General features: G+C 37.9%; 1 protein-coding gene across 1 annotated transcript; it reads right to left on the reverse strand.

Annotated features, from left to right (window-relative positions):
• Positions 1 to 1,160: 1,160 nt before the first annotated feature.
• On the reverse strand, positions 1,161 to 7,497 carry LOC124863483 (coiled-coil domain-containing protein 106-like). Its single transcript, XM_047357873.1, has 8 exons — positions 7,362 to 7,497; positions 6,850 to 6,919; positions 6,058 to 6,156; positions 5,729 to 5,950; positions 5,571 to 5,627; positions 5,036 to 5,311; positions 3,090 to 3,257; positions 1,161 to 2,980 (listed from the first exon to the last, which is right to left on the reverse strand). Exons 2-8 carry the CDS (start codon positions 6,917 to 6,919, stop codon positions 2,664 to 2,666), a joined length of 1,209 nt encoding a protein of 402 aa, XP_047213829.1. The 5' UTR covers positions 7,362 to 7,497; the 3' UTR covers positions 1,161 to 2,663.
• Positions 7,498 to 13,145: the final 5,648 nt, after the last annotated feature.

Consider the following 13,145-nt stretch of genomic DNA (forward strand, 5'->3'; position numbering starts at 1 on the left):
CTCAAATTGAATCCAGTAGTTGCATTGTAAAGATCAAACTCTGCAACATTACAATTAGAAACAACTCCCAATTTACACCTAAAGCTTTCCATATACGCAATTAAAGAAGAACACTTATTCTGGAATAGACCACAATCCTGAGTGCATTTAGTACTAAAAAGGATGGAAATGGTTAGCAACACTTGGGGTCGCTGGGACGTTGAAACGATGCATAAGGGCCCGATGTTTGCCAAGAAAATGTCCCCCACACCATTACAACACCGCAGCTTGCACTGCTGACACAGGAGGATGGGTTCCTGCTTTTATATTGCTTTAGCTAGATTCGGAACCTACCATCTGAATGTTGCAGTTTAACAAGCTCCATCGGAACGTTTTCCACTGCGTTTCTAACTGGAAATGTTTTGTTTTTCATTTTATTCTCTGTAAACCGAAGGTAAGGCTGTGTGTGAAAATCTCAGAAGATCAACAGTTTCTAAAATACTCAGACCAGCCTGTCTGATACTGACACCATGCCATGTTCAAAATCACTTAAACATTCTGTCATCCCTTTTCTGATGCTCAGTTTAAACTCCAGCTGGACTCCAGATGCCCGAATGCAATGAGAAGGCAAAACTAGATGAGATCAACTTCAAATTTTTTAGTCTAACCATTCCATTTAGTCCCTGAGTATATCATATTGTCAGAAGTTGTTACTAAATTTAAAAAAATAAATCAGATTTAAAATGTGTCTGTGGCAGATGAACTGCACCCCAATTTCACGTTTTTAAGAAATGTGCAAAAGCCCGACACAGGACCTGAGTATGTGAGCCATCCATTCTGTTATCTTCTGCAGTGGTTCTCAAAATCTGGGTTGTGACCCCACTGGTGACTGTGAATCTACAAGTGTAGGATCTTGCTGCAGAGAACAGTTTATCAAGACCACTTTACTAGATTACAAGAAAAAGTCTACCTTTTTAGAAGCAAAATATAAAACATAAGGGCTGACTTCAGTGCAGTACTGTAGTTCTGTAATGCTGGATTTGCTGAAGTGGTTCCACATCTCTGACTTAGCATCAGTTAGTCTAAAAACATGGAAAAAAATGTCCATCACTTTGTATCAAACATCACGGACACAAATGACAATAATATCAACATGTTAATGAACACAAGAGAAATCAAAGTAAGTGGTAAAAAGTCAAATAGTTTATTGCACTTTTATTAACAGTATCCGTTAGTGTCTGCCATTTGACTCAAGCTGTAAGCCGATACAACAAACTGTTGAATTTCCATTTATTTTGCAGCTCCCTTATTGCTCTTGAGCTGTTTAACCAGAGACTAAAGCATTTTAGATACACAGTAAGTATTACTCTACTGTTGAACAAAATCCTAAATATTTGCCTTCACTGTCATAATAACTACATTTTATATAGGTCATTACAATCAGTGGCTTTGAAAACCAGAGAAAAGACACAACAGATTACAAACGTTCTTTATACATGCATGTGTTGTGGGGCACAGTTCCTCTGTGAGCAGTTTTTGTTGATGATTTTTAACCGTGTCCACACAAGGAGCTGAAACCTACACAATAATACAAAAAGCCATTTTCGTGTTAAATAGTGTAAATGCTCAGAGCCACAATTTATAAAAATGTGCTATTTTCACAATGCATAACAAGATTCCTAATATCAGAAGCGTAAGAGATTATATTTACGGTAACTTAGCGAAAGTGGCATACAAAAATCATTTGCTGTCCTTTAAGGAAACGACAACATAACGCAGCATTAAAAGTTGGCAGAGGTGCAACTGGTCTTCCCAATGATAAGAATAAATAAAACTTACCAACATTTCTGAGACCTAATTTATTTTAAAGGTAAAACCAGTGAATTGTTGCCTGATATATGATGCTCCTTGCACCAAAACTTCTACCCTTACCTGTCATACCTACATATTTCCCAATTTAACGGTTGTTTTTGTTTGTTTCTTTTATAACTTCTCCTCATCTTTAAATATGAAGAAATGAATGTTTTGTTACATTAGGAGCTCAGAAAAATGCATTAAGGCAAATAAATTTGAAGATAAATGAAATGTCAGTAAAGAAAAAATGCGATGATTGATATAAGCATTATGAAATGGGGATCATTTCTATACTAAAAATTGATTACAACTTCACATAAAAAATACACTGGAGGTTTATACACTTATACAATGGTGTCAAATCTGCATACAAATAAATGATTTAAATTGGGATATTGAGGCAAGCTGCAATAATCCAAAAAGGTGTGCAAACTCCTTTTCTCAAGCAGATCCAAATGTTAGGATTAGAAAATACTGTAAATGCAAAACACAGCCAGAACAAAAGTATTGAAGTGATGCTATAAGCACAGTCCTCTATGATTGTAGAAATATGCATTCAGATTTCCAAAATCAGAATGATACAGGTGCTGCCAGAGAACCTTGTCTCTGTTTCTAAAATAAAAAAATAAAAGCTGACATTAATCATTTTTATGTTGGTAAATAAAAATACATGTAAACTGTGTTAAAAAAGGTAGCATGTGGAAAGTTTCAATTAAATAAAAAGTGTCAGTTGCCGTTTACATGTGCATTAGGAGGGGATTAGCGTCTTCCAAGTTCACCTCTACCCTCTTTTTCAAAGAGAAATTCTCCCTCCATCTTTCTTTTTCCCCTCAGTGCCTGAACCTGTACGAGATGGGCAGCAGAAGGTTATTTTTCTTCAATGCCTGCACTCTGCTGAGCGTCTCGTCATCCAGGGCAACGTAGCAGCGTCGGGCATAGTCCAGCAACTTTTCCTTGGAGGGGTCAAACTCTCCCACCTCGGCCACTTTCTCTGGGGCCACGAGAAGCAGCTCAGCAATGGGAGTGGTGGAGGCCACGGTGTTGCGGTCAACACCGTGGATTTGGAAGGCTTTGGACATATTTTTGAGACGCTGGTACGTAAGAAGAATCTTCTTATAGCGAAAAAGCACTCCTGCCGCATCTTTCACTGAAAAAAAAGGAGGGCAGGGTTAGCAGCAGCAAATTCTAGAACTCAGGCCGCAGTCATGACACTAAAATTATGTGCTTTTTTTAAAGATTTTCTTTCTTTCCGTCACCTCTCTGCCGCTCTCGTGGAGCTCGAAGGAGTCGCCTCCTCTTTAACTGGTGCCTGTTGGTGTTAATTGCCTCTGACATTACATCTTCCCCTGAGATCATTTCATCCTCCTCGATAAAGCCATCCTGCTCCAAGAACTCATCAGATTCTCCCAGCAGTGAGAGGGAATCTGTTAAGGCAAAAAATAATCTGCTTCACAAAGCCCAGTAGGCAAAAGACACATGTATGACACCTTGACTTCATTAAAGTAACACTAAAATACAACAGCCATTGTCAAACAGATTCAGTGGTTTAGGTTGAGCGATGGGGCTTTAGGATGGTTTCGAAGCTCCCTTTCAGATAGAACAGTGCTTGCAGTTTACTGAAGATATTTAAAGTCATCTTGTATGGAAATACAGATGGAGCCAGGAGTATGGAATTTTCTTTGACTAAAATGTTAGATTTTCCAGACTTTTTGAACATCTTCAATTTTCTAAAGGACCAAAATCTAATAATAATTAATAGTTTGAGCTTTTTACGTTAAACTATATTTAAATGACATGCTTTAACTTTGCATCACACCTAGATTTTACCATCTTAATCATCTGTATTTGGAATTACCAACTAAGTGCACTCATTCAAACCTGAAAAAAAAGCTGTTCTGGACTTTAAATACCTTCAAATTCATGTTTAAGTGAACTTGTGGTCCTTAAATTGAATCTGGTAAAAATGCCAAACAAAGCACAATTTTAACATTTTGACAAATCAAATAAAGGTACCAAGGTTCAGGAAATGTGCTTTTCAGAATCTGCATTCACTGTAGGACACTTCAATACTTATTTGACAAGTACAAGGGTTACAGATTTTGAAATAGAGCTGGTATTTGTTAGTCCAGATAACAAAAAGCTACAAAATGGCCATAAGCTGCTGTCCAAAGCCACTTTCAGCATTTTGTTGTTGTTTGTTATTTGTAAAATCTACAGATAAGACTATTCGAGCACTTCAATGTGAATATTTATTTCTCAAATGTCCACAGTGTTATCAAAATGGTAGGAAAAAAATATGTATAAAAAAGGAAAAGTATGGAAGTTTGAAATTAAATATGTGTATGAACCCTGAATTAAAAGGCACAACGCTAAGTCCCTTTTATTTTCCATCTTTAGTAATGACATTGTGAGGAATGTCTCTACAGCTAAAGTTTATCTTTATGCAGATAACACCATACTTTATTCAGCTTGCTCTGCTCTGAGGCAGGCTGTTGACGAGCATCAAGCTGCCTTTCAGCTGTTGAAGGCATCCCTAACTGGCCAAACGTCAATCCCTAATGTCAAAAAATCTACCTTAATGTTTTCCAGAAATTACACACATATCTCTGTTAATGTTTGTATTTCTACACTGGAGGGGAGATCCTATCAGGTGAAAAACATCCAACAAATATTTTTGGTTTTGGACCAGATGGTGGCCTGTTTTAATTAATTAGTCAGAAAAAAAATGTGCTTAGGCCACATTTCTCACCATTATCAACTGCAGTGACATAATTTATATGGATGTTGCTTCCTCCTTGCTTCATTGTGTATATTGTGCATCACTAGTCTTAAGTTTCATAACAAATTCGTTGGACAGAACACATCACTGGATACCTACAGTCATTAAGTTGGCTTCTCTTTAGAATACCAAGAATCATTTTTGAACTTGGTCGAATCCTTAGAGGACATTAAAGCTCAACGCTTTAGTCTCTCTGTCAGAGCATAAAGCCCCTTTTCTTGTTTTTCTCTGTAACTGAAGAGTGGAACTGGCTTGTTATATTTTATTTCTATATTTTGGTGTTAATGTCACAGTTTTAGCTTGCACATTTCTCTAATGGTATGCCTTCTTAGCCAAGTCTCCCTCAATAGAGAGATGTTAATCTGAAGGAACCTTCCAGTTAAATAAAATAAATGAATAAATACATCACCTATTTAGTATTACCTGGGCCATTGTGTTCACTCAGTTCATTCAAGGATGATCTTGCAGCATTGTTGTTTTTGCTGTTGCTGCCACTGGCTGTTGTACTTGGAGAGCTATGACTATGGCTTTGTAAAAGGGCCTGGGATTGTGTTGTGTTGAACAACGCATTAATAGTGGAGAGCTGAGTGGATATTGGACTGGAGACATGGTTTTTGGAAGGCACCATAGTGGGAGGACCAGGTCTCCGCTGGATAAACTGACGCTGAGGAAAATGCTGTGGATCTGTCTTCTGCTGTTCTATAAAGGGGATAAAAAAGAAAAAGAAAATTCAATTTAGAGATCATAAAAATACAATTAATAGGCAAACAGCTCCACAATATTAAATCATAATTCATAAGCTCAAGTTTCAAGGGTAATGTATTGGTACCCGTAGATACATTTGTTTTGCAGTGGTTTAAAACATTCATACATTCACACCAACAGCTTAAGACAACCAGAACCATTCAAATAAATATAATAGTGCTCAAAGTGCAGGGGGAAATAACTAAATTTTTACCAGCAGGACGGTCTTCATCTCTTCTTGCCCTCCAGTTGAATCGTCTAGATTCATATCCTGATGGGAAAAAAACACAAAGAGGGAAAAATATTTTCATTTCTAAAATATTGCGTCATTATTGCCAGTGTTTTTAGCTGGAAACTAGTCCTGGTCCTCACCATTACTGTACTGATTCTGACCGTGTTCCAGTCCCTGGCTCTTTGTGGAAAAAATGAAACGGTCCAGCTGGCACCGGAGGAAATCCCTCTCCTCTTCCAGGTCCTGGATTCTTTTCTGCAGCCAGGAGTTTTTCTCCAGAGAGATCTGGAGCTGGGTCCGCAGGTTGGTGATCGCCATGTATGAGTTGCTGACTGTAGATGGGCCACCAGTTGAGGGCGGTTCTGAGGATGACAAGAACAGCTCCAAAGTTCAAAAGTGCTGTACTAGAGGCTAATAACTCAGCTGTGAAAAATGACAACAACTACATTTTATATTGTATGACGTTTACCATCAAAGTTCTGATCGCTCTGGCTGAAAAATCCCTGCTGCTCAAAGTTGTTCTCTTCAAAGGGAATGCCTATTTCAAACGTATCCTCATTTTTTGGAGCTGAGAAAAGATAAAATCATTTTATCAAATAACTTAAAGGCATTTTAAAAGAATTATCATCACATTTACTTGCACTAAACTGTAATGTTGCTAACTAAAGCAACTTGATGCCATTTCTTCTCATCTCCCAAGTGTCTTGAATATATCGGTGGGTATGGAAAATCGGATTTCTTTGTTATTTTATCTCCATCAAACATGCAGCAAAGCAGAAGACCAAGAAGCAGCAAGAGGAGCAAACAAAATAAGAATTAGCAGCTGGTGAGCCTTTGCTGTTTTTTAGCCTATCTTTATCATTGCTTAAAAATGCAAGTTTCTCCACATGTAAATAATTTTTTGCAAAAATAAAAAGTTAGGAAATCTCTGGGTGAGAATTAGAGGCTCCAACGTTTTTCACAAAACAATGAATAAATACCTCTTACCTACCATCACATATTCATAACCTTTTCTAACAACAGTTTACTTAAAGTCAGACAAAAGGATGTTTTGAGACACAAACCACTAGCTCTCCCTGCCTCTCAAGTGAGAAATAAGTTTTATATTGAGGTGAAAATGTCCAAAATTAGCTATTTTTTATTTATATTGAGGTAGGTATTAGTGGAAATGTGTTTTTTTCTGCTCCTTCCAATGATACCAGTAATTTAAACACTGACTTACTTAAAAAAAACTGCAACATTGCAACAACTAAGAGCTTACTCTGCAGGTGAAGAGAGCCTGCATGGCTCTTGGATGTGGAAGCTGCATCATTCCTGTTACCGTCCTCCATCTGCCAAAGACAAGCGTCAAGTTAACTGAAAACAATGTCATCAAGTCATAAGTATACATGAAGGTAACATGAAGCGGCTTCCTGCATTATATATTAATATTTGGAGACAATAATTCTAAAACGCGTTTCACGAGCTTTCAGATGTTGCGATGTCTGTGCAGAGGGAGCTACCAAATCAGAGCTAAATACATTCAGTTATGCAAATATAATCTAATACAGATTAAATGTTTATGAAGTATAATTCAGAAGCAGCTTGAAGAAAGAAATGAGCTCATTTCAACATTACAACGCTAGCTTTTTGTGACGTTAGCCCAAAAAAATGCAGCCAGAATATATAACTACAATCTCCTATTTTTATGCACAATAAGTGCTTTAATTACGCCATTCTGGCGCTAATCAATTCCCCATACTTTAAATATATACCGCAGAAACTGGTACATACCACGTTAGGCTTAGTTATAACTTAGTGGTGCATATGTAATAAGCCGTTATTACTCAGTCATATCCCCATTTCAGTAGTTCGTCTGCTAGCTAACAAGCTAACAATAACAATTCCAGCTTTTATTTTTTCAGCTCCGCGTGACGTCATTTCCGATTGTTGAGTGACGGTTTATATGAGGAAAACGAATTACGAAAGCTTTTGTGTTGTAAACATAGGATATAGTTTATACCGGAAGACAACCCGATAAAAAAGAAACCAGATGAATCTCAAAATATCATTTTAGAAAAAATGTTCCAAAAAGTTTTACATTATCTACAATGCCGAAGTTAGCATCTGATTTGTAGATTACAACAACGCGGTCCTTCATTTATTTAGAGAATCTGGGTTACCTTTAATCCGCTCTAGATCTAAATCTGAAGATTCAGAATGGTTAAACTTGAACCGGATTATTTAATGTTCATTACTGTTTAACACTGTTATTCAATTTTTGAAAACAGAAAAAAAACCACATTTTATGTTTTTTGGGGTTTTTCTTTTTTTTTTTTTTTACTTTGCCACCTTAGGAGTGCAGCTATGCTACTTAGACGCATCCAGTGGTGAACAAGGATCCAAAATTAAAAATAGAACAATGGAAAATCTGTGTTGAGAGCTGCTCTTGACCCTGACAATGATTTTGCAGCTGTAATAATGACACAAATATGCAGAACAGAGGGGCTGCACGCAGGACATTCACAGTTGTTTTCCTCCATTTCACCGGTCTATGCTCTGTCCCGCACCCGTCATTTCTGTCCAATAGAAGCAATGATCGTCACCCGCGTGGCTTTGTTTAAGGTATAGTTCACTTGCAAAAAGTACAATGTGAAAGCGAACAGCACCAAACGAAAATAATAATGTCCTTTTTTGGTCCACACCAAACACGCGGACCAAATAACTTTCCTGGTGTGAATACACCAATAGAAACTGATTTATTTGGGGGCCAGGACCAGTTCTACAGGGGATTTGGCCCCTGTTGGCCCCTGTCTAGAACTGCCCATGGACACGTCAAACCTGAGCAGAATTATGTTACAGAATTGACAGATTATATAAAACTGTCAGTGATTTTAATGAGTTTGTGAATACTCAAAGAAGTGAGTACCTTAGAAGGGGACCATCACATTTATTGTCCATGCATGCTTTGGCAATTGGAATCTCATTGGAAACTGTAGAGGAAAACACAAAAAAATGGCCCATTTTCTAATTTTCTGACACTTTCCAAAGATCAGCTTGTACTGGCAAAACATGCTTCTTTCCTTAAAAATAAAACCTTCAAGGTTTAGTGATGAAACTGCACCTCATACATTCATAAAATATAAAAATTCTAGAATTAGGGAGCTCTCTAGAAATATGAACAATATATTTTGTTTATTATTCTAAACATTAAAGTAAAATCAAATTTTAATTTTCAGATTTTTTTTTAAATGTGTTGTTTTCTCATTTTTTTATCCCTATTATTTTAAGTATTTTAGATTTCAAACCAGAGGTGATGAAAGATTGCCAAGAGTTGTTAAATGGAGCAGAATAGCCCTTTAATCAAGAGCCAAATTGGATGCTAACTTGCCATTCTTTTTCTGCTCTGACATACTATGGTAAAAAACTGTAAATTATTTGATATTTGTTTACTTAAATGTATTATTCATGCATTTGTTTAAAGAAGATAATGACATATTCACAAAAGGAAAAAGGAAGAAAAGCATAGTTGTTCCCTTTGTTATTGGCACTGCTGGGTAAAACTGCAGGACAGGTTAAACAGGTGAGGAGGTGTCAAGTTTCACCTGGTGGTTTCTTCCATACACGACACATTGGGGCTGACAGAATACGATCTTGATCCAGACATACTTTTTTATTTCCAAAATTCGTCCGCCTAACAAAACAGGTAAGTAATTTATCTTTCCTAAAAACAATTCAAACCCTTAAGGTTTCGATCTAAGTTTACGTTGCGAAAGAAATGTGATGAATACCAGGACAGGTGTGGCACCTGTTTTGACTGTAGGCGAGACCAGCGCAAACATGTCATAAAATTACATCCAGAAGTATTATCACCGCATTGCCTTTATCTTAATAGTTATTTTATGTTATATTTTGTGTCTTCCCAGCAGGGTGTTGCTTTTAGAAGCTTCTTTTTGCCTTAGTTTATGGGTTTTATTTTAATCATGGTCCTTTTCGCCATAGTTTGATTGATTTGCATTGCGTTTATTGTAAGATAACAAGATATAGACCTACTTTATTGTCCCCCAAGGTAAATTTGTTGTGGGTAGTAGCAAGACACACCGATACGGTATGAGACCAGACCAAAACAGTCAATACAAATAACTAAATAAAACTGAATCAGGCATCGAAGCATGAGACAGTAACCTGAAAATAAAATAACAGGAACCATTGCACGTCCCAACGTATTACTATTCATAAATAGCACGATGACAAGCATAAAGAGCCAATAATATGATATAAGTGATACAAAAATAATTAAAAGTTGACACACTAACCATTTCCACCATGTACCAAAGAAATTAGCTTTATTAAGAAGAGAGATGGGAGTTGGAAGGAAGGATAAATTTGCTTTTGCAATGAATAGCTCTGTAAGGTTTACCCTATGATAGAAGTTCATAATCTGAGAACAACACATGAGATAAGCTCTGCAAGATTGAGTTTTGCCTGTCTAATTATTATGTACAGTTGTGGACTTATAAACACACACATGCCTTAGAAACCAAAAGCCTTTTCTGTTCTACTGTCACAATGCCAGATGAGACATAAAGATTGAGTCTTTCAGCAATGAACTCTGCAGGTGGGTCTGGGGTGAGACGAAGCATGAATAGGTGAAAGAGCACATCGCACCCATTGTTATGTGCAGTGAAAGATCTGTGATGCTGTGGCTACCCTTTTCTCTTTCTGAAGGCCTCATTAGAGTGGGTGGTATCATGGAGTCTTTGAAATACCAGGAGATTCAAAATAAATATCTGGCTGACTCTGCATGAAAACCGAAAATGGGTCATGACCGGGTCACAATGATTCAACACAGAAATGGTTTACCCGACACAAAACAGGCCATCTTTCTCAGATCTTAATCATAAAGCTGTCAGGGAGGATGTGAAGAGGACAGGATCCATGACAGGAATGCTCTAGAGAGGTAGTGAAGAAGAACGTATCTGTTTCGGGTCTGATCAAGAGGTTCTACAAGGTATTAACAGTTCTCTGCTCTGCTCTCGGTGGAGGACGTATGGGTTTTCTCTCCCTCCCTCTTGGCAGCTTCTGCATCTGCTTTTGTCTGGGTTTTTCTCAGAGCCTCTCTTTAAATATCTTCCAAACTTGCAAATTATGGATTTGGTCAGCTGGTCTCTCAACGCAATTGATCAAATTTTTTCCATGGGAAGACAGGGTAAAGGAGAACCCTCTTGCCCAGCCGGTACATTCCTCTCTGGATACACAATGGATTCCTGGCAACAGTGGAAGATTATGGACTTGACTACAATGTCGGTTGAGGACGCAGAAGACGTTTATATATTTGGATTTTTGATAACAGGATTTCTGCTTTTTGGAGCCGGCGGTTACTTGACTTATCAAGTGAGTAGCAAAACGTGGGCAGCTGTTCAAAGCATCCCAAAGCTGCCTGCGATGCTGGATGGAATCTGCAGAAAGATCAATGCTCAGACTGAATTGTTAAGAGAGCTAAGCTGCAAGCTGGATACGGTTCTTGAACAGAATCGTAGTCTGGAAGCGGCTTTTGGACTCAGAGGTGAAAGGATTTAATCATGGAGAAGGTTGTTCGCTCCAGAACTGCGGGAAAGTCCCAGAAATTTGGATATTTGGACTCGCAATTGAGAGATAACAGTAAAAACTCTTAAAGGATTTGGAAATCCACACACCTGCTTGAACCACACTTATTGTTTTCTAAATCTGGTGCGCCAACTTGGCCTTGGAAACTTCTGCTAAGCGGCTATCGACAAAATATCTCCTGGATGCTATGTAAACATGGCGCTCTTTCCCAGCACCCCCGAACAGCCGTGATCCAGATAAGACTTTGCGGCCGATTGAGAAAACTTCCATCTCTCTCCTCAAGGACAATGGCGCTCTATCTGTGTTGACAGTCTAATTCTTGCACACACACTCTCAGTTATATATTCGCACCCCCAGGATTCCACCTCACTCTTGCAAAATCTTTTCTTCTTGTGTGTTGCTTAGCCCTGCACCTAATTGCGTGATTTCATTACTTTTTCATAGATTTTTAGTTTTATCAGAAGGATTACCAGCAAAAACCAAACATTATTAGTAATAGAAAATGTAGACTATAGCTGCTCTTACACCAATGGCCCAGCTTTCTTAGACTACAATGAACTGTTATTACTTAGTTCAACTTCAGTACCAGTAAAACCAATATATTATTAGCACCTGAAAATGTGGATTAAAGCTGTTTTGTACAAGTGACTCAGCTTCCCTAGTTAGAATTCAGTGGAATGATGAGACTATCAATATTATCATCTTCTTTTAGCATGAGATGCTTTATTATTAAGAGTGGCTTGGAACCAATTTCTACCAGTGAACCCGGAAGGATTATTAATTATTATTACTCCCAAGGATTATTAGTGTCATTTGATTTGTTTTTCTGTGTTCTGTATCATTGTAATGTTTTTCCTCATGTACAGCGCTTTGAGTGCCTTGTTGCTGAAAAGCGCTATATAAATAAACTTGACTAACAGCAGTAGTGAGGATCAATGTGGCTCCAGTGATCTTAAAAGTTTTCAGTTCATAAATGTGGAATTTCCTCATTTACTGAATACATTTAATCAAATTAAAAGCTGGATCTTTCCCAGTTTAGCATTAAATTAGGCCAATGCAATAAGAGATTCATTCATTTGGAGTTTTTTTTATTCATCTTTACCAGTGGTACCTGGTAAATTGTTGAAGTACTGTGGGGTTCCAAGATAAGACCAGGTGTTTATATGATGTGGCCATGAGCATGAACAACTAACATGATACACAGCCCCGTTGTCTAAATAAGTTCTTTCTTTTTCAGTCCAGCCATGGGGCAGAAGTATGACGGATTGTCCCACTGTAGGCTCGCTCTGGTGTTTGCAGTGGTGATGGACGTGCTGGGTGTGACGTCCCTGCTGCTAGGCGTCTTCGCTTCCATAGAGATCAAGGGCAAAGACTTTGGGGATATGCTGGTGTACTCCGGAGCTCTGTTGGTGCTGTTTTCCATGGCCGGCTGGGTGTTTTGGTACAGCGGCAACATTGAAGGTCTGCATTTACAAAAAGACTTGAATGGCGGTATGGGTTCTGCTGTGGACCGACTGGCCCGCACGCTCAGCCGCAGGATACGTCTCCCCAGGACACACAGCAGCCCCACTTAAAAAGTTAAAGCATCAGAGTCAAACTACCTGGTTTCGATTCTTATTAAACCAAATACCTTACAAGGAAAATGCATGAGGGCTTTACTTTCCTGTCAGTTTCTGACAAAAGAAAACTTGTTTGCAAGAAAAACAGACTTTTTTTTGATAAACAGAATCGGTGTTCTGCTCAAGAATGTGCAAATGGACAAGTTAATAGACTCTTTGGAGATCCAAACCATTAAAATAAATCACTGTTTTCTCAGCTGCCTCGTGGATCGTTCATTGTTGTCTTTCTCCTCATTTTGATGGCTTTGGCTTACAGCTAATAAAACCCAAAATTCAGCATTTAAGAAACATTTAATATTACTTATGAATAGTACGAAAAGGCTAATGTAATGAAAAGTATTTCCATGCACTA

This window comes from Girardinichthys multiradiatus, chromosome 3 (assembly GCF_021462225.1).
Source record: "Girardinichthys multiradiatus isolate DD_20200921_A chromosome 3, DD_fGirMul_XY1, whole genome shotgun sequence".
Taxonomy (NCBI): Eukaryota; Metazoa; Chordata; class Actinopteri; order Cyprinodontiformes; family Goodeidae; genus Girardinichthys; species Girardinichthys multiradiatus.

Coding starts and splice junctions, on each gene's coding strand:
- LOC124863483 (XM_047357873.1), bottom strand. CDS start 6,919: ATGGAGGACGGTAACAGGAATGATGCAGCTTCCACATCCAAGAGCCAT. Junction 5,312..5,570: donor AGATGAAGACCGTCCTGCTG/GTAAAAATTTAG, acceptor TCCCCTTTATAG/AACAGCAGAAGACAGATCCA. Junction 3,258..5,035: donor GAGTGAACACAATGGCCCAG/GTAATACTAAAT, acceptor TTGCCTTAACAG/ATTCCCTCTCACTGCTGGGA.